The sequence below is a fragment of the Acomys russatus genome, chromosome 17 (genome assembly GCF_903995435.1).
Source record: "Acomys russatus chromosome 17, mAcoRus1.1, whole genome shotgun sequence".
Taxonomy (NCBI): Eukaryota; Metazoa; Chordata; class Mammalia; order Rodentia; family Muridae; genus Acomys; species Acomys russatus.
In genome coordinates, this window is record NC_067153.1 from 3,688,589 (window position 1) to 3,709,174 (window position 20,586).

At 46.4% G+C, this 20,586-nt stretch overlaps 1 protein-coding gene across 1 annotated transcript; it reads right to left on the reverse strand.

Annotated features, from left to right (window-relative positions):
- Nucleotides 1-1,450: 1,450 nt before the first annotated feature.
- On the reverse strand, nt 1,451-14,614 carry Pabpc1 (poly(A) binding protein cytoplasmic 1). Its single transcript, XM_051159478.1, has 15 exons — nt 13,954-14,614; nt 11,470-11,663; nt 11,219-11,334; nt 9,443-9,582; nt 7,263-7,357; nt 6,845-6,982; nt 6,577-6,672; nt 4,968-5,240; nt 4,748-4,838; nt 4,028-4,138; nt 3,617-3,771; nt 2,972-3,056; nt 2,542-2,672; nt 2,219-2,311; nt 1,451-1,892 (listed from the first exon to the last, which is right to left on the reverse strand). The coding sequence occupies exons 1-11, from the start codon at nt 14,144-14,146 to the stop codon at nt 3,680-3,682; spliced, it is 1,539 nt and encodes a 512-aa protein (XP_051015435.1). The 5' UTR covers nt 14,147-14,614; the 3' UTR covers nt 1,451-1,892; nt 2,219-2,311; nt 2,542-2,672; nt 2,972-3,056; nt 3,617-3,679.
- Nucleotides 14,615-20,586: the final 5,972 nt, after the last annotated feature.

Sequence of the window (20,586 nt, forward strand, 5' to 3'; positions counted from 1 at the left end):
TTTTTTTTTTTTGACTCTACTAGATTTACTTTGTAGACCAGGCTGGCCTCGAGCTCACAGGGATTCACCTGCCTCTGCCTCCCCAAGTGCTGGTGTGGGATCTATTCTTATTTAATGAAGAAATTAACCCCAACTATCCAACAAAAAGTGCATGTAAACCGTATCTAGGAACCGTGTCACATCAAAACCTAGAACATTCTGTAGTAGAGTTGAGAAAGACGTGCACTGTTTCTCTGCCTTCCCTAAGCACCTCTAGCAGCCAAGCATTCTGCAATGCCAGCACTGTGTCAGGATGGCCACGTTTCAGGTTGGTTACAATCAACTGCAGACTAGAGCTGACAAACCAAGTCAGGACTCCCCGAGTGCAACGTAGGAAAGATGGAGGGTGAAGATTTGAATTCTAAACTTTAAAATAAGGCATTCCAGGTACAGATGCCACACAAGACAGTGTCCTACGTTCACTCACGTTGTATTTGAGCCCAGTTCTAGCATGGTCATGAAATGACATAGTTTGTCAAGCTTAATCTGGCTGTGTGGTGGCAGGATATGCCCATAATCCTGACACTCAGCTAAACTGCCAAAACTGAATCCAACATAACCCTCAATAACAATAGGCTAGCTACATGTCCGTCACTACAACGCCTCCAATCTTGTGTTTTTCAAGACAGGGGTTCTCTGTGTAATAGCTCTGGCTGTCCTGGAACTCGCTCTGTTGTCCAGGCTGGCCTTGAACTCAGAGATATGCCTGCCTCTGCCTCATGAATGCTGGAATTTAAGGCTACCACTGCCCTGCTGCTTACAATTTTTTTAAAAAGTTGAACTCTGGCCGTGTGTAGAGGTACAGGCTTTTAATCCCACCACTTGGGAGGTAAAGACAGGGCAATCTGAAAGGCAGCCAAGATTGCATGCTGAGATCCTCCCTCGAAAAATAAACGAAGCTTTATTTCAAAAGCACAATAGCTTGGGCATGAACTTTATGTCAAGGTCACATACCAATCCCTGTAAGACCCAACATACATGCCTTAATTTGCAAGTGGCCTGGGTTTACAAGGCCTGAAACTAGGTCAAACCCTCAACTATTCCAAGTCCTTTCAAGAACTGGGCTAGGCACAGCACTGGGTTAGTCACAGTGCCCAAAGTACCTCGTTTCCTACTCTGGCTACTGTCACACCTTACCAAAGTAAGGGCTTAAAGCAGCCATTTTATAACACAAAAACAATATGAAAGCGATAAACTGATATAAGCGGTAGTAAATTAATAAAATGCATTAGAATAATTGTCAAAATGGTAACATATACCTACAAACCCAGAACCTGGGAAGCTAAGGCTGGCCAGAGTTATACAACCTTCCTACCCAACACCAACAGCTTGTTACATGACTGGTAGCTGCACCTGGTATTACACAGGCCAACTGCCAAGAAGCAATAAAATGAACAAAAGCATAGCCATCCACTGTTTAAGGAATTTTTATTAAAGCAAGAATTTTATAATCCAAATTACGTTTCCTTGCTTAGTCATCAGTTCTGTTACTTAAAACAGAACTGACATCCCAAGCTATTCCACAGTAAAGAATTACAAAATTAAAGAAAGGAATGCTTTAAATTTTTGTACTTTGCTGAAAATTCTTTTCCCAGGGTCTATAAAACATTAATTTGTTTTTATATTTTACTATTTTTTTTTGTATTTTTTGTTGTTTTAAATCAAGTAATCTAGGACTAGCACTGTTTGCTAGACCTGGCATTTGCTCGGTACATAAGGTTCAAAGTTTCCTTTCCTTTTTTTATTTATTTTATATTTTTTCAATGTTTTTTTTTTCATAATATTTAAAATTTTCGATGTTTAGATATTTTTCTTCGGTGAAGCACGAGTTTCTGTTGTGGTCCCTGATCAATCTGTAAATGTTAGAAAAAGACATAATAAGTCAATCAATCTGCCTGTTTTTGTTGGCACACAGCCATACCCATTCCCTCTAAGATTCACAGCTATAAATATCACATACAAAACCGGGATTGTAGTCAGTTTTAAAAGGGTCAGGCAAACCCTACTCTTGGCCTCACTGAACTCACCAAGACCAATAAAAAAAGCATTAATTATGAGCACCACCCTCTGTTACAGGCCACTTCATGCAAATTACTGTGCTAACTCTGCTTCAAAGTGCTGGCTTAAAGAAGCTGGTTACTGGCAGATGGAAAGGTTCCTGAAGCCTGGGAGCACTCACTTAAACAGCGGGGACGCCGGCGGCACTGCTCACGGCCTTCTGGGCAGCCTCCTTCGCTTGGTGGGCTTGCAGTACAGCTACAGCTTCATCAACCTGAAAGGCGGGCATGATGGCTCAGGACAGAGAAAAGTAATTTTCACGGGAACAAACACTCAGCCGAGAGTCAAGAGTTCCAAGCAGCAGCAGTGTCGGGCTGACTGCAGGAGCTGAGCAGCGTGAGCTGTCAACAGAGCACAAGCACTACAGCTGTCCGCTCCTGGGCACCCTGCTCCGCGCCAAGCGCTCTAGCCCTCCAGAACAAGGCAGGCTGAAGGACAAAGTACCTTTGAGCGGAGAGACTCTGGAGACTCAAGCATGTAAAGTAATTATGAATTATCAATCTCCAACAGCATGCCAGTGATTTTCCCATCAAGAGTGGGGTGCATGGCTTGAATAAGAGGAAACAGCCTTTCACCTAGGAACAAAGGGCACTCTGAGCAAGTAGTAATGGCCGTCATCCACCCTGGCCCTGAGGACCTTACTTAACACACAGCACCTGTTGCAACAGCAGTCAGCCACAAGGTAGTCACTTCCTGTGGTGTCTGCTTCTCGAATGTTAGTATTGCTAGGTATGAGGTGCCACCCCCCCCACCCCTCGCCCCCGCCAGCCTCCACTTGGAATTCCTTCACACTACTGCTGTCACTTCGTAGGTGCTAAGTGATCCTTGTTTTTGTAGACTCTAACCGAAAGGCCAAGAAAACAACACTCCTTACCCAACATTTGCTTTTGCTCTTGTGGAGGGGCAGATGCCAACATGGAAGCAGTTAAAGGCTCTTGACCTTGCACGTGAACAGCAGGCTAGACATAGAACAGGAAACCTCTTAGGTACCAAAGTAACGAAACACAAACCAGCCAGCTGTCAATGGACACTCACAAGGATGAGAGTGCTATCTCAACTTGACAAAGCTGAGAGGAACATTGGCTAAAGATCTAAGTACAGATAATCACATGTGACACAACTGCACCTGAGATACGTTAGTCTTTAGAATCACGTCATGTTTAGTCCCGGGATTAGGAAAAAGGTTAAGTCTAATGCCAGTTTAACTGAACTTCCTTACACCCATGTCAAACGAAGTACACCACACAGGGAAACTGCTGGTTGCCTGTCTTTCGCTTGCTTTTCTGAAGACAGCGTTTCTCTGTTTAATAGCCCTGGCTGTCCTAGACGCAGGTTGTCGACCAGGCTAGCCTCCAAACTCCGAGGTCCTTCTATTTCATAAACTACCTTAACCACTAACTGCCCTCCGCAGCCCGGCACCTGCTCCATCATCAGCTAATGATATAAAGACGGCCCAGACAGCTTTCAGCTCCGCAGACCATGCAGCATCAATTCCCACAACTCAACGGGCAAGCCATACCTGCTGCATGGTAACTTGTGGCTGTACAGTAAGGTGTTGCAGGGGGTTGCGGACTCCTGCAGCTTACTTATACTGTGGGACTGTGCAAACAGCAGGAGTAGCTGCAGCAGCAGCAGCTGTAGGATGTGGGCCCATTGTCTGTGTTGATGTGTTAGCTAAAGAAAGAATATTTGTATTGTCATTTTAAATTGGGAATCAATCTTTTTCTTAAAAAAAAATATATATGTTCATTTACTTTAATGTATTTAAGTAATGTCTTCACACACACCCAGAAGGCCATCAGATCCCATTATAGATCGTTATGAACCACCATGTGGGTGCTGGAAACTGAACTCGGGATCTCTGGAAGAGCAGCCAGTGCTCTTAACCAGCCCAAGGGGATTAGTATTTACAGAAAAAGTGAAGACTCACCCACACGCTGTGTTGACATGACTCGTGGAACCTGGGAAGAAGCTGGTCTCATAGTACTAAATGGTGGTCTAGGAGCAGCTGGGCGGATAGCACCGGGCATATTCTGGAATGCTGCATGTAAAGACAAAAACACATCAACGGGGAACCTCACTGAGTGAAAGCTAAAGCTTTTCTAGGCTTGAGGTTGGGAGCCTAATATAAAGTGAGTTTCAAACTTACATTAAAATCATACCATGACAAGTATTTCTGATTTACTGAGAAGAAACAGGATTAAAGAGAAAAACACCAAGTGCTCCTGAATCCAGCCTACTATGTCATGGGCAAGGACCACAATGCTACAACTTTAAAGTCCTACAGAATGAGAACTCTGAAGATACAGCTACCAAGCAAATCAAGACTTGGGAACAAACCCCTATCAGACCACTAACTGAAGATAATGGTATTTATCTTTCTTTCCCTTTCTTTTTTATTGATAGCTAGGCTATGTATCCATACAATACCAAGGTTATATACATTTAAAAAAAAGAAAAGGCCAGATTCTACCCCAACCATAAATTATCAAGAACAATTAACACTGTAATAGACAAATTTGCCTCCTCTATGGGACTACTAGGGAACTGAACCCACAGCCCAGCACACGGTAGGGGAAGTATTGTCTCTCTAAGCTATACCCCAAGTTTCCAATTCCCAGTCATAACCCAGTGAGTGAGTGAGGCTTACGATGAGGTCTGGCACCCTGAGCAGTCCAGCGAGGACTTGGTCTTAGTTGAGCAATTTGGCTAGGAGGATAGTATGCAGCACGGTTCTGAGTCTGGAGAGAAAACAAGTACATCAGCACGGGTGGGTCCCTCCACCACACACACTTGCAATTTGTTTTTCCCAATCCCCAAAACCATTAGCCATGACTATGAAACAGACACAAGGCTGCTCTTCTACTTACCTGTGGGATAGCTGCCATGAAGTAACCTGAAGGAGGTGCTGGCTGGTAGGGGTTGATCACGGGGTTGGGCACAGCTCGCACACTTGCCATCCTCTGCATATACTGGTTAGTGAGGTGAGCCTGGCGCTCTTCTTTGCGCTGAGCTAAAGCTACATACAGTGGCTTCGTGGCCACAATTCTCCCATTCATTTCTGTAACTGCTTTCGTGGCTTCTTCAGGGGATGAGAAACACACAAAACCAAACCCCTTGCTGCGACCACCCTCCATCATAACCTATGAAGACAAAGCGAAGGAGATGGTAGAATAAAGAAAAGGACTCAGTCAATCCTATTAGTGCTAGAACCATCTTCTACTTCTAAAATCTTCCTTACACTCAAAGGCAAGCAACAGAACCAGCAGAGCAATCTACACAACAGCAGCCCTCCAAGGCACAAACATGGTGGAACTAGATCTATTATTATCTGTGCTAACTCTGAGAACTGAGTTGCACCATAAAACAAGTTTGTACAAAATGTTCCTTAAAGACAACCCAAAACAGAAGACAACAATGCTACACAAATACACAGGCACGCCAGTAAATAATAAACTGCATCCAAAAGACAAAAGACTACTTATTATAAGACCAGGAGATACCCAGAATTGTCTCCATCTGAAAATACATCCCCACCAGCAATTCCAGTCGAAGGCAGAAAATGCCTAGTCTATAGCTGGCTCATTTTGTGACCAGAACACAAAAGACCTTTTATTTGCCATTTTATTCATCCCTTTGTGTTGCTTGGCAATGTTTAAGTAAATATTAATCAACAAATGATGTCCTGTAGTTTAACCTGCCAGCCTTACTTTTTATGTCCCTCCCACATAGCCATATACACAATCCAGTTCAAACCAACTTTCAGGCACCACACTGAGACCCTCAAAACATCTATCAGAACAAAAATACTAGATAAATACATGCTGAAACACAAAGCAACAGCTACTGCATTTATTTGTATTTACCCACTATGTTTCTAACAAAAATCTTAGTCAACGGGAGTGTCTGGAAAACTGGAATCAAGGCCAGCTGAGGGGGTCATTCAGGGAGCAGAGCTGTTCTTCTGCGTACACTCCTCCTAACTCAGCAAAACATGTCCACTAGTCTCAGATCACGGACTCTTAGGCAAGTACTTGCAGCTTACGTTTTTAATCCAAATCTTGGAATTTAGGTTAGAATGCTACTGCTTTGTAATCTGATTTCACATTAAAGGGAAATGGGATCCTTTCTACTATGGGGAGGGTGGCTACCCAGAATAAAATATGTAAGTAACAGAAAATGGTGCCTCAGTAAAATGCTGTCAGCTATCAGTGGCAGGGCTATTTTATTAATCTTTTTTTTTTTTTTTTTTTGGTTACACAGACAGGGTTTCTGTGTAACCTTGACTATGCTGGACTCACTTTGTAGACCTGGCTGGGCTGGAACTCAAAAGATACACCTGCCTCTGCCTCCTGAGTGCTGGGATTAAAGGCGTGCGCCGCCGCCGCCACCACCACCCTGTAGCAGAGCTACTTTTAAGATCAGCCCGCTTAAAAACTGATCTACATTATCTCAAGTAAGTACAGAGTACACCCTTACTTTTGCACTGGTGATTGTACCAAAAGGAGAAAACTCTTTCCGGAGACGCTCATCATCAATACCATCATCAAGATTTTTCACGTAAAGGTTAACACCCTGAAAAGACAAGACGCTATGTGAGGAGAGGGTGGCAGCAAGCCCGCCGTGGCACCTAAGTACACCCACTACTTCAGCCCGTGTTCTTCTCTTCAGCTGGCGGTGGGTAACTGCGTGACTGTAAGAGGCTCCCTCGTCCCTGTGTTTTTCCCTTGCTCAAGCAGAAGGAAACCTGGTATCTGGTGATCCGATCTTGCTTCATCTGCTCAAATTTGCGCTTAAGCTCTGTCTGCCGTTCCACTTTCTTCTGAGCTCGGCCAACGTAAATCTGCTTTCCATTGAGCTCCTTTCCATTCATCTCATCCACAGCCTTAAACAGAAAAAGCTCAGTTACTCGTCAGGGTACTTACTGGTTAACAAAACAAACAAAAAAAGAAAACGAAAACAAAACCTTACCCAGTTACTAATATTAAAGATAGACCCATCCCCAAATCTTCAGGTTTAATTAAGGGCAGTACAAGCTCCCAACTCCCTAACCATAAAATGCAAATACTATGCTTCAGTATGTAAAGCTTCCATTAATGTTGGCATATAAACACACACACCAACTTCAGTACCAGAGTACTGATATAACAGTTATGCAAACTTACTTTTTGTGCATCTTCATGCCTCTCAAAGCTTACAAATCCAAATCCTTTGGATTTTCCACTTTCATCAGTCATTACTTTCACACTTAAGGCAGGCCCTAAAAAAGTTTTTAAATAACTCAAAACCAGTACACAATATACATATTTTGTATCTTAACATAAAAACAAAGCCCCAGGCCGCCTTCTCCAGTCCACCTGCTTCTGAACAGTAAGTAGAGGAAATATACGGGTAGCTTCTAAGACAGAAAACAACTTGATTGACCTGGAAGAGGACTGTCTGAAGACAGGCTTCCCTTGCCACTCATTATGTGGAGGACACCATAAGCAGGTGCTGACCCTCAGGTATGAAACTTCCCAAGTACACAAAGACCTGGGAGTGGCAGCTTGAGCTGAGAGTTCTCACAGGCTCATATTTGAATACTTGGTCACCTAGTTGACAGAACTGTTTCAAAGGTGTGTTGCTGGGGATGGGCTGAGGTTTCAAAAGGCCCATACCTTTCCAGTTCAATTCTTTTTTAAAGATGAAACCCTTGGTTCTCGTGTCTTAGCACACTCTAGAATAGCAACTAAGACAACGGTCTGCTCCGGCTGTAGGAGTGATGCAATCCAAAAATAAGTAGCCGGGCGTGTTAACACACATCTCAGAGGCAAAGGTAGAAGATCCCTGTGATCTACAGAGTGAATCCAAAGGATACAGAGAACCTTGTCTTGAAAATAAACTGATTTAAAAAAAAAGAAAAAGAAATAGCCTAATTTCAACACTTGTGAGGCAGAAGCTGGTGGATACCTGCAAGTTAAAGGCCAACCTGATCGACAAAGTGAGTGCTAGGGCTACAGAGACCCTTAGGAAGAGGGGGAAACAAAGCAAGCAAGCAAAAAACCAGAAAAAAGAAAATAGCTTTCAGATGTGGCACTCAGAGGCAGAAGCAGGTGGATCAATGTGAGTTCGAGGCCAGCCTGGCTACAAAGAGAAACCCTGTCTCAAAAGGGGGGGGGGGGGGGGGGGGGGACCAAAACCAAAACCAAAAACCAACCAATCTTTCAGATACAAGGTAGATGTAATACTTCTGGAATGGAGAAACTTATTATGGTGCAAAACAAGACTGTCAGTTATATCCTCATCTCACATGACTAATCTATGTGGAAAATGACAAGTTTTTGCTCAAAAAAAAAAAAAAAAAAAAAAAGAGAGAGAGAGAATTCAGTGTGCTGGTGCACGTCTAACACCTTTAATCCCATCACTCAAGTAGGTGGATCTCCTGTGAGCTGCAGACCAGGCAGAGCTAGAAATGTGAGACCCTGTCTTTAAAAAAATCAAAAAGGCATCAGTATGGCAATGCTAGCCTAACCTTATGATTTATTAAAGAACTGACTAAAAACAAAATGAAAGCCCATTCCTCCTAAAATAAGCTTAACACAAAGGAAGCGGCAACCATCCAACAAGTCTTGTTGTTCCTGATCTTTTACACCAATCCTGAAATGTGAGGCACCTTCACTAAGTTTCATCGTTCTTACTCGAAATTTCAGAGTTTCATGAAACTCTAGATGACAACACACCTTGAACTCCCCATCTCCCTTAAGTTGGTATTAAAGGTGCATACCATCCTCGTCTGGACAAATTTACTCTGAAATGATTTTGATATGTTGTGATTGGAGAATCTAGTCTTCGAAAAACTTTCAAGTTGCTCGAACATGTTACAGACACTAACCATTAAACCTAAAGGGGGCTAATCCCATTGTGGATTAGAGATTTTTGTTTGTTTTGTTTTCAAGACAGGGTTTCTCTGTGTAGTTTTGGCTGCCCTGGACTCACTTTATAGACCAGATGGCCTTGAACTCCCTGAGTGCTGGGATTAAAGGCGTGCAGTGCCACCACCGACCCGCTAGAGATTACACCTTACTCTAGATAGTCTTACCATGTCTCCTAGAACTAGAGACATCCGTCAGTCTGGCCTGGAACTCAGAGATCTGTCCACCTGCCTCTTAACACTAATGTCCAATGCGACTAAACCTTAAGAAACTCTACTTAGCCAGCCACACCTTGTGTCAGTCCACCTGCATATTACTGTGGTGTGTAGTCCATAGCTTAACTCCAACCAAGCATTTCAAATACTTTCCAGTCAACTCTCGGTCACTGAACCTCAAGCAACTTTAGGTGTAAAGACTGAACTTGGACACATTACCAAACTTGCCGAAGAGATCCTTAAGGCGCTCGTCATCCATGTCTTCTCCAAAGTTCTTGATGTAGACGTTGGTGAACTCCTTTGCCCTTGCGCCAAGTTCTGCTTCCCGCTCCTTCCGAGACTTAAATCGTCCAACAAACCTAGTAAAATGTCAGTACTTTAACATTAGGTCATTTCATAACTCAGATTAAGGCTGTTAGTTTACAAAGCGTACAACAAAATGGAAACGTCTTCACTTGAAAATAATTTAAAACACAACAATGTATTTTTAGGAAAGCAACTATTAGTCCATAGTTAAAGGGCTCACCCCGTCAACAAACCTGTAAACAAAATAAACAGTTCTCGGTGTCAGCCGAGAGACCTGTACAAATGCTTTCATTATTTCAGAGCGGTTCTAACATTGTGCCATCTCCTTAACCAGACATTCTCAATTCTCTAACACTACAACCTGGCCTAACTGCATTATTATGAACATAGACAAGAACTGTTGCCTAATATTAAAAACTGTACACAAATGACTTCAAGCTTTCTCTCTGTTCAACACCTGAAAACACGAGAGATTTACTTTTATCCTCAAAACCATGGGCTTTCTCCACATGGGTGGGAAAGAGCCTCACTGGGTGAGTATTTCATTGTAGATACAACTTTCTACTCCCCTAAGTGATGCTTTCACTATGTCTTAGGATAGTCGCTAAAATCTTTGCTCAAAGGAAGAGAAACAATTTACATGCACAATCAGCCCGCTTTCTGGAATGGCGCCTCACTACACACTTAAACCACCAGCACCAACAGTTGTGCCCGTAGGGCACGGATGCTGTTTTAACTCTTACTAAAGCACTGCAGCCCACCAAGCTTTCCACTGTGAGTGACCACAAGCGGAGTAGCCTCTTGGGCCCTGGGCTTCAGAGGACTCTGTAGGCTTTACTGAGCACCTCTACCCCAAAGTCCATGCCAAAGTCTGACTTGTCATGCTGATACTTCAAAATGAGCAGACTGCAAAGAACGCCCTGGACTTGAGAGGTCTACATTTGGGATCAGCCATTGCCTTCACTTTATAAATGTGTATTACAGCGTCACGGTGATGGCCTGTACCTTTGATCCCAGCACTTAGGAGGTGATCTGAATTCAAGCCAGACTCTACAGAGTGAGTTCTAGGGACAGTCAGGGCTACAGAAAAACTCTGGAACGAGGGGAGGGTGTCTCTTCTGGTCTTCAACCCACATCTTTCTGCCTCAGCTTCTAAGGAGCAGGGATTATGAGCACATGGTACCACACCAGGTTCATCTATTCCCACCATTTGTCATGAAAATGAATGCTTTTTGGCTTTTTGAGACAGGGTTTCTCTGTGGATCCCTGGCTGTGCTGGTCTATTTTGTCGACCAGGCAGATCTAACTGCCTGTTTCCCAAGTGCTGGGATTAAGGCGTGTGTCACCACACCCAGCCCCTACATAAGCTTATTAATAGCTGAATGCTCCCCAGATTAAGAGAAATTTACTGGCAAGCCAGGCTGTGGTGCACACCTTTAATCTCAGCACTCAGGAAGCAGGCAGATCTCTGTGAGATCCACCATCCTGGTCTACGGCGAGTTCCAGGAAAGCCAGGGCTTCCAGAGAAACTCTGTCTGCGGGGGTGGGGGTGGGGGGGTAGGGAGTGAGAGAACTGTACCAACAGCATTTTAGCTTGGTTTTCGTTTGTAAAAGTTTGTAACTGTTTAAGCAAGTTTGTTTTAGGAATCAGGAAGATTAAAAAATTCTGTTAAAAACGGAGACACTTACACCTTACGGTCATTTAGAAGCATCCCATTCATTTTTTCAATAGCTCTTTCAGCTGCTTCCTGTGTTTCAAAATGCACAAATCCATAGCCCTTGGAGCCATTTTCATCACAAACCACCTAGGGAAAAGAGCGCTCTTGTTACTGCTACTGCTTCTCTATACTGGAAGAAGCCCCAGCGCCCTGTCCCCGGCACTAACAACGCAGACAGCACCTCCAACACTGCACACACTGACCTATATCACCTTTGCTTACCTTACAGGAAAGGATGTTACCAAACGCAGAAAACGTATCATACAGTGCTTTGTTATCAATGGATTTGTCCAAATTTTTAATGAATATGTTGCCTACTCCACTTTTACGAAGTGATGGATCACGCTGAGACCACATGATGCGCACTGGCTTGCCCTTTATAACATCAAAATTCATGGTGTCCAAAGCACGCTCCGCTACAAGGAAGACATATTCAGGGTAAGTGTCACTTCTAACATTTTCTTGAGCCACTTCAAATAAAGTTACCAGCGACAGTAAGTAAAGTGACAACCATGTGGCCCCAGCTGAACTTCCTCTAAAGCCTAGGCCTATTACTACACTGTATACTGCAAAAATAGGACCGAAACTATTTTAATGAACTAATCATTTATTCAGGTTATTTTTTTTAGATAGTTATGCTTCACGTAAAAAAAAAAAAAAAAACTATCCTGAATTCCATACAAAGATTGAATCATGTATATTTGCATTGTCAAAAAAATGCTGGAAACTTTCTTCCAGACAGGGTCTCTTTATGAAGCCCAAGCTGGCCTGGAACTCAAGAGATCACCCACCTCTGCCTCCAAAGTGTATACCATTACACAGTCTTAAATGAAAAAAATATTGCCTTAAGTAAAAACACCAGACCACCAGAGGGAACAGTCCACTTGAAACCCTGAACCAAATTTCTAATTTTTCCTTAACAGTAGTAAAGTTACTGACAGTACAAATTTCCAGCCACTCCTCTCATAAAGTCTCCTCTCAGTATGTAGCCCAGGCTGTCCACCCACTCTTAAGAGACAACCCCGGTGCTGGGACTAACTGCAGAAACCACCATGCCCCAGCCCTCTAGCCGGTTTTTGTACAAGAAAGTTCCAGTTCCTACAGTTCCTAGAATGTAGTGATAACCAGCAGCCAGCTCATTATCAATTGGCCACACCTCCTGAGCTCCTCTGTCATGCTGACTTTGCTCGAGCTTGACAGGGTTGGTTTTTTTTTAATGAGTCACATCTTCCAATCAAACTGAATACTGGTCATTTGCAAAAAACCCTAGTCCATTAAGGCAATACATAAGATACTATAAAATGGAAAAAGCTGGTTAAAGAAAAACTACTTGTAAAGCTGAACATAAGACATTAAATACAAGAATGAAGAGTCAAGATTCTGAGCACTTGTAATGCTGGTCCACTGGCATAAGTGTTATAAAGCGGACTATAACCATGGCAATTTGAAGTTCAACTTTTCAAATCCCAGGTGTTAAAAACAAGGTTTTTCTTGATAAAAAGAAATATCACTAGGTTTGCATCTGCCAAGTTCCCTTTTCATAGTAAGGTCCCTTTGGCTGCTTGCTCCCAGGTTACCTTCCCTCATCTTACATCTACCAGGGCCGGAGTGTGATCAAGTGATGGTAAAGTGGCCCCCACAGCAAAAGGGCAGGAGACCTGCAGCGCAACCTAAACTTCCGACTCCAGTCAGTCACTCAAGATGCTGCTTACCCAAATCAGCCACTAACGCCAGTCTTCCTAGTTAAACAACTCAAACTGACTTCTGGACGCCAACTGGTCTAGATTTAAAAACCTAACTACTCATCAGGCCACAAACCTTTATCTGACTCAACCTTTTACTTTGTGCTCAGTTGTTCCAAGATTCGTGGATATACTGAACCACTTTTAAAAACCAAAGCCGCTTTCATCAGCTGAATGCTATTAACTCAACATCATTTGGTCCAGGTTATGCTTTGATCATTTACAACCCTAAACTACTCAACATGCTTCTTAAAATTCACAACCACCGGTGCTTTTTTTGAAAAAGGTATATATACACATTAAATAATAACTTCTGATAACCTAACAAATTTGGTTGAAATGAGCCAAGGCGTCTAATGCCCAGTCTTCCACATCCCTCCTCCTCCACTCACTGCGCGGCTAAAGACAGAAAATACTTCCTCTAGGGAAAACCCCAGGCAAGTGCACATGGCACAAGGTGCCTATCCGGGTCCTCAGGCCAGTGATGTGCTATTAGGAATGGGCTCACGACCCTAAGGACCACCACCAGGCACCACCCTATCAACTTTCTTCTCAAGCTTTGGGCTCCTCCCAGCGACTGGGCCACCAGCAGGAACAGGCCTTGGGCCTGAGGTTACTGGGTTCAACACGTGGTATTTTCCCCAACACTGAATCGTACTTCCTCCTCGGCCCCAGTGCCGGGCCAGGGCAGGAGACGGAGGGGCGCCTCCACCCACGGCGCCAGGAGGGGGCTCGAAACCCCCGAATCTCGCAGCTTGTGCGGGCAGCGAGGGGAAGGCGATCTCACCCACCCTCCCGGCGCGTCATCGCCCTAAAGTTTGAGATGGCGAGAAAATGGTCGCAGAGGAGGAAGTGCCGGCCCGCCAGGGGCTGCCGCGCCGTGCCCTCCCGCCCGGCCCGCTAGGCCCGCCGCCCCGGCCGCATGGCCGCTCGCCCGCCCGCCCCCCTCCGGCCTGCCGCTCACCGTCCGCCGGCTGCTGGAAGTTCACGTACGCATAGCCCAAGGAGCGGCGGGTGATCATGTCCCTGCAGACCCGGATGGAGAGGATGGGCCCGGCCGGGCTGAACTTCTCGTAGAGCATCGCCTCGGTCACGTCGGGGTGCAGGTCCCCCACGTACAGAGAGGCCATGGGGTAGCTGGGGGCGCTGGGGTTCATCTCGGCACAGCTGCCCGCGGGGCCGCAGGCCGCGACCTTTCCCGTGAGAGGAGGAGAGCGAGTGCGGGGCCGGGGTACGGAGCCGGGGGGAGGGGAGCGGGGGCGAGCGCAGAGGGACAAAATTCAACCGGAATCGACGCGTACTCAACGGCCGTGGAACCGGGGGAGCGAGGCTGGCGGTGCTGGGTCCGGGCGGCAGGAAGGCCTCGGTCTCTGGGTTCCTGCTTGGAGCTGCGGGGCCGCGGGCGGGCGGGTCGGTCTCGGCTGCTTCACCGGGTTATTTTATAAAAGAGGAAGAAAAAAAAATAAAGTCTCCGGCGGGGGAGACGCGGATTTTTTGTAAATTTTTTTTGGGTTTTTTCAAAGGATTTTTTAGATTTTTTTTGGATTTTTTAATAATAAATGTGTGTTCCGAGCCCGGAGCACACACTCCGCACTCTCAGCACTAACCGCCGGGGAGAAGGGGAAGCACCGCCTCCTGCACCTTCTACTTATACCCCCCGCCGCACTCGCCCCGCCCACGCGCGTCTGACGCCAGGGCCCTACGCGAGCGTCGGCGCCGGAGGAGGCGGAGGAAAGAGCAGAGGAAGGGAAAGGTGGCGGCGGCCGCGGCGGCTGCGGGCGTGGGGGTGGGGGGCGGGGCGGGGCTTCTGCGCACGCGCCGCGAGCCGGGTTCTTGCTGCGCAGGGCCGGGGGCGGGCGGGGCGAGCGGTGGGCGGTCCCGGAGTGGCCGCCGGCCACGCCCCCTCGTGCGCACGCCCCGTCCCCGCCCGGAGGAGCGTTTACCCGTCCGCGCCGCGGGTGGGCGGTGCGCGGGGCTTCCGGGTTTCTCGGCGCCAACCGCCCCCCACGTGCGCCGGTCGCGGCTTTTCCCGCCGCCGCCGCCGCCGCGTCCCGGGTTCCGTATCGCTAGTACACCCGCCCCCCGCTCCCTCCCCGCCCCGAACGGCGCCGGACACGGGTGGGCGAGCGTGAGCCTCCGCAGACCGTGTTTCCGAGTTGTACGCGGAGGGAGGCAGGGTAGCTGCCCCGGTCTCCTACCCGGACCGCACTACGAGTCCCAGCGGGCAGCGCCGCCACGCTCGTGGGCCGCGGAAGCGGTGCCTGCCGGGAGCTGGAGTTCTTGTCAACGGCCGCGGACTCGCTGACCTCAACCGGACCCCAACCGTCCCGGGCGTGACCCGGCACGCGTCCGCGGCGCCCACGGGGTGGGGGAGGGGGAGGCGGCTGTTGGCAGTGTGGCGCCGGAGACGTTCGGTTAGGGTCGCTGAGCCGCTTCCTACGAGACTTTGCGGTGGAAACAGGACTCGAGAAAAACGATTTTTCCTTTAAAGTGTGCGTTGCTCACAATTACTCTGTATCTGTCACTCCTGACCAAATAAACCTGATAGACTCGGGAGTGTCCGGAGTAGCCTGCTTAAGCCTGCGCCGTGGCCACGCCTTTAACCCCCGCTCGTGGGGCCAGGGGCAGGCAGATCTCGCGTTCAGGGCCACCCTAGTCTACACAGCGGGTTCAGGCCAGCTAGGGCAACGCGATAAAATGATTGATAGCCACAAATATATCGACTCGTAGAAATGGCATTACATCAACACAACAAATTCCACTTTAGTAAGTTTTTACAGTTTTTTAATTCCTACCTAAACATCCTTTGACTGATGTGTGGGGAGTGAAGCAAATGGCACTAATTTTACCGTTAACGGTCTAAAATGTTAAATGGCCGCTTGGCTCTTTAATTCAGTGCTCATTAGTTCCTACTTAGCATATTGCCTAGTGAAGATTAGTTATAGCTGTTCTTATTGATAGAATTTAAGTCCGCAGAGTCCTACACAGGTGCTATTTCCGCCCCCCCCCCCATATTGGTAGAAGATAATAGTTTTGTTTTGAGACAGGGTTTCTCTGTGGCCTTGGCTATCCTGGATTCGCTTTGTAAGACCAACTGGCATCGAACTCCGAGATCCGCCTGCCTCTGCCTCCGGAGTGCGGAGTCTAGGACAACCAGTGCTACACAGAGAAACCCTGTCTCAGAAAACAAACAAACAAACAAACAAACAAACAAAAACTAACTAAATAAATCTCTGTATTAAGGTTCTAGTTAAAATAGTTCATTTAAACAAAACAAAACACCACCAGTCAGTCTACTAAGATTATAGTTAAAATCAATCCATTAGTACAGTCACTGAATGCTGATCACATGCTGGGTACCCTAAAGTAAAGATGGCAAAGCCAAGTTCTTAGGAGGTTAATAATGGGTTTTCTTGCCAAGAAGAGACGTGATACCCTATGAGAATATACAGGGGGATATAATCCCCCTCAGGAACAGTCATAGGGGAGGGGAATAATGGGAAAATGGGGGGGGGGAGGAATGGGAGGATACAAGGGATGGGATAAACATTGAGATGTAACAAGAATAAATTAATAAAAAAAATAATAATGGGTTTTCTGGTCATCATAAATATAAAGACTAGCCAGGCGTGGTGGCGCACGCCTTTAATCCCAGCACTCAGGAGGCAGAGGCAGGCAGATCGCTGTGAGTTCGAGGCCAGCCTGGTCTACAAAGCAAGTCCAGGACAGCCAGGGCTGCATAGAGGATCCCTGTCACAGAAAAAAAAAAAAAAAAAAAAAAAAGACTGTGCAAAGGAATCTAGAAACGGAGACTGCACTGAAAAAGGGAGAGTCGGAGGACAGGGTGGGGGGAGGGCGAAGTGGATTCCACCCCGTGGAAAATGGGAAGGATTTGGACCACAATCAAGAACATTCTTTTGAGCCAGAGATGTTGACAAATGCTGCTTATCCCTGTGTTTGGTAGGCTGAGGCCTTTGATCCATCGACCACTTACTTCTCACCTCCAACCAGCTGATATGACACAGTTTAGTGTCTTCTTTCCTTTAATGCCCTTCATGGTCCATTCACTTTCTGCTCATTGCTGACCTCCTCAGATTTTAAAATCACTTTGTGTGTGTGTGTGTGTGTGTGTGTGTGTGTGTGTGTGCGCGCGCGCGCTAGTATGTGGAAATCAGAGGACAACCTTGTATGTGTCACTTCTCTCCTTCCACCATGTGGGCCCTGAGAGGCTTAGCGGTAAGCACCTTTCCAGGCTAAGCCATAAACTTTGCAGATCTCCCTTTGACCGGTCTGGCTTTCTTCACCACCACTCAAAGTGCCCTGTCAACAGTTGGTAATGGGCCCACTGTGGGCTGACAAATCCACTACTGTGCTGTTTTCGGTTTTGTTTGTGTTTGTGTTTTCAGGTCCGTTTGAGTTGCGCTCGCTGAAGCTGTCTGCTCTCTTCTCCCTTCGTAAACATTTTCTTGGCCTCTGTCGCACATCCTGGTCCTAGACGCCCCACAGCGCAGCTGCCCTCTCGCAGCTCCCTCTGACCACCAGCTTGGCCTGCTGCCCTTCCTTTGTGATTTATTCTCGTGGCCCCTGACATTACATTTCCTAGGTTACATTAAATTGTTTTGCTCCCTGGTTGCCTCTTGAAATAAAATTCTAATATGCTCCGAGGGAGTGTATGCCACATGTCTGTCTCTCTACATCCCAACATGAAGCTGGCAAATCCAAAGTTATGGATTTGGTGTTTTGTTTTAATTTACCTAACCTCAAGAAGACCAGCCAGGCATTATTTAATCATGCAAAATACATTAGTAGGGAGGTCTCCTCAACTTGTTACCCTAGGGCTGTGTGCACACCAGAGCCCCTGGCCTGCCTGCCCATCCCAATTCTATTAGCCACTAGCTGTTATAAGAGGCACAACCTAACACGCTGGCTTGGCTATTGGTTCTGGCTCTAGGAAAGGTGTGCCCCACCACTGCCCAGCATAAATAGACTTTTCCTTTCTTTCTTTCTTTTCTTTTCTTTTTTTCTTTTATTTATTTATTTTTGTTTTCTGGGACAGGGTTTCTCTGTGTAGCACTGGCTATCCTGAACTGACTTGGTAGACCAGGCTGGCCTCAACTCACAGGGATCCACCTGCCTCTGCCTCCCAAGTGCTGAGGTTAAAGGCGTGCACCACCACTTTTAATACATAGCCAAGCAAGCAGAGGCAAGTAAGGACTCCTGAAGGAAAAGATTTTCTGAGCAGGGCGTGGTGGGGCACACCTTTAATCCTAGCGCTCAGGAGGCAGAGGCAGGTGGTGAGTTCAAGGCCAGCCTGGTCTACAAAGTGAGTCCAGAACAGCCAAGGCTACACAGAGGAACCCTGTCTGGACCCCACCCCACCCCCAATAAAGAAAAGAAAAAAAAAAAAAAAAAGAGTTTCTGGACCTTAACAACTGAGGACACTGTACAATAGTGATCCTACTGTGATCTGACTCACTTCAGGGGCGATCGGACAGGAAATTAAGGCTATATGTAGAAGACAGTAGACAGAATGTTTGCTAATTCCTTCTGCTGCCTTCTTAATGTACTTCTCTAATCCGCCCCCCCCCCCCCCATGCTGCCTGTGTTATCTGGCTTCCCTGTGATACCTAATGCTGCGGAATGGAGTAATATCTTTATATGTGTAAGATCTCACTATGGGTGCCTGAGGATGTCTAAGGACATCAGCGCCATTCAATTAACCTGTTTTATGTCATGAATAAATGCTAAGGCTCTCGAGAGAACCAATTCGCTAGAACCATGGACATGATTTCCAGGCTTACCCAGAGAACATGCACACTAATGCCCAGTGTCTTGTGTCACGCAACAAAAGTAGAAGTTGGCTGGACTTACAACACCTTTAGATAACACTGAGTAACAAATGGGAAACGGACAATAAATGAAGATAGTAGCCCTCTCTCTACTTAAGGGCTATACTTTTTGTTGATTCTTGAAATATAAAAACAGTATATTAAATAGAAAAATGTTACATAATGTTTCAGAAAATTGCATTTACTCCCAATTTATAAACTGTCGTGTCCGCGATCAGTATTTCCTATTGATTCAATTCAGATTTTCTTTTCACATACAATATATATGGCACAAATTAGAATGCAGAAAGGAAAGTGCAAATACGTATAGGTACACACATACACATGCGCGTGTTTCCCTGGAATGGGCATCAAATGATATAACCTGACCTTAGTTCTTACAAAGTGGCTGTCAAGCAAGAAGACCTAGACCCTGAAACAGACCAAGGGAGACTCTTCCATACGGACTCAGAAACACAGTAACAATACTGCCGAGAGAGGTGACCGTGGCTTGCAGTAGAGGAGACGAAGAAACTTGCAAGAAGTCAGGGCAATGGAGCACACCTGTAACACTCTTCCTAGGGCGTAGCTTTCAATGTTGGATCAGTGTTCTGCTCTACTGCTTAACATGACTGGGTTACTACTGTCTCCTTGGCAGAGTCGCTGTATGACAGAGCCGTGTATAATGCGGCCCCTTATTGTGTGCCTCCCATCTCTTCAAATATTAGCACACCGGCTGAGTTGACAGCTTCCAAATTCAAACGTGTGTCAGAGCCATGAGACAGAAGCAGTCAACACCTGTTGGGCCCCAGAACCGCCTGCAGGCCTTAGTGGGTGCAGTGTGGCCAGCAGAAAGGGGTGCCATGGCCTCCTGGAGACAGGCTCCAATAGCAGCTGCATGCCACAAGCAGTGTGGGAATGCCCCCTGGGTGATGATGGGGTCACTCACTGCTCCTACCCCTACAAAGGCATGGGGTAGATGGGAAGAGCTACAGAACTCCATGCCGGCCCACTGAGGAAATGTTATTAGTATTAGCATTTACTGAGCAGGGCAATGGATTGAACTTGGGCAGTTTTATTGCCTCTTTACAGCTCTTTATCAGACAGGAAACGACCCGAAATTGCCAGTAAATAAACTGAGGCTTAACAAGTAGAAACACTTTGATGCCCAAGTTTCAAAGGATGAAGTCTTTGATGTGGGAACTGAAAAGAGACTGTGTTGGGAATAATGAGAAGAAGGGGCCTGGAGGAGGAGGAGGAGGAGGAGGAGGAGGAGGAGGAGGAGGAGGAGGAGGAGGAGGAGGAGGAGGACTCCCCGGAATGTCCTGAAGGCGGAAGCAAGCCTTGGGTTGCTGAGGGAGGGCACGGGGAAGCATGGTGCCCCAAGACTGGGTGAACGGGGATCGGCAGCGAAGAAGGCAAGGCTTGGAAATGGAAGGAACGCACTGCAGCTTGGACAAGAGGAAGCCCACGGTGTAAGATTCTGTCCTGGTGGTTTTTTTCCATAGGTTATTCTGGTAGAAATGTTAAAGTGCTGGATTTGAGAAATGAGAGACAAAAGAAGACCAATTAAAACATTCCTGGAAAGGTGTTACTTCCCTGTTCCTGGTAGTGAAGGGAAAAAAAAAAAAAAACAGCCCACAAGATCTTCCTGGGGCTGGGGGAGGGGTGGGGATGGAGTGGGCCATTCTAGGTTTAATTCAGAAAGACAACTTCTTTTTCCTGGTTTAAAACTAGAAACACTGATGTGTATAGCTCTTTATTAAGAA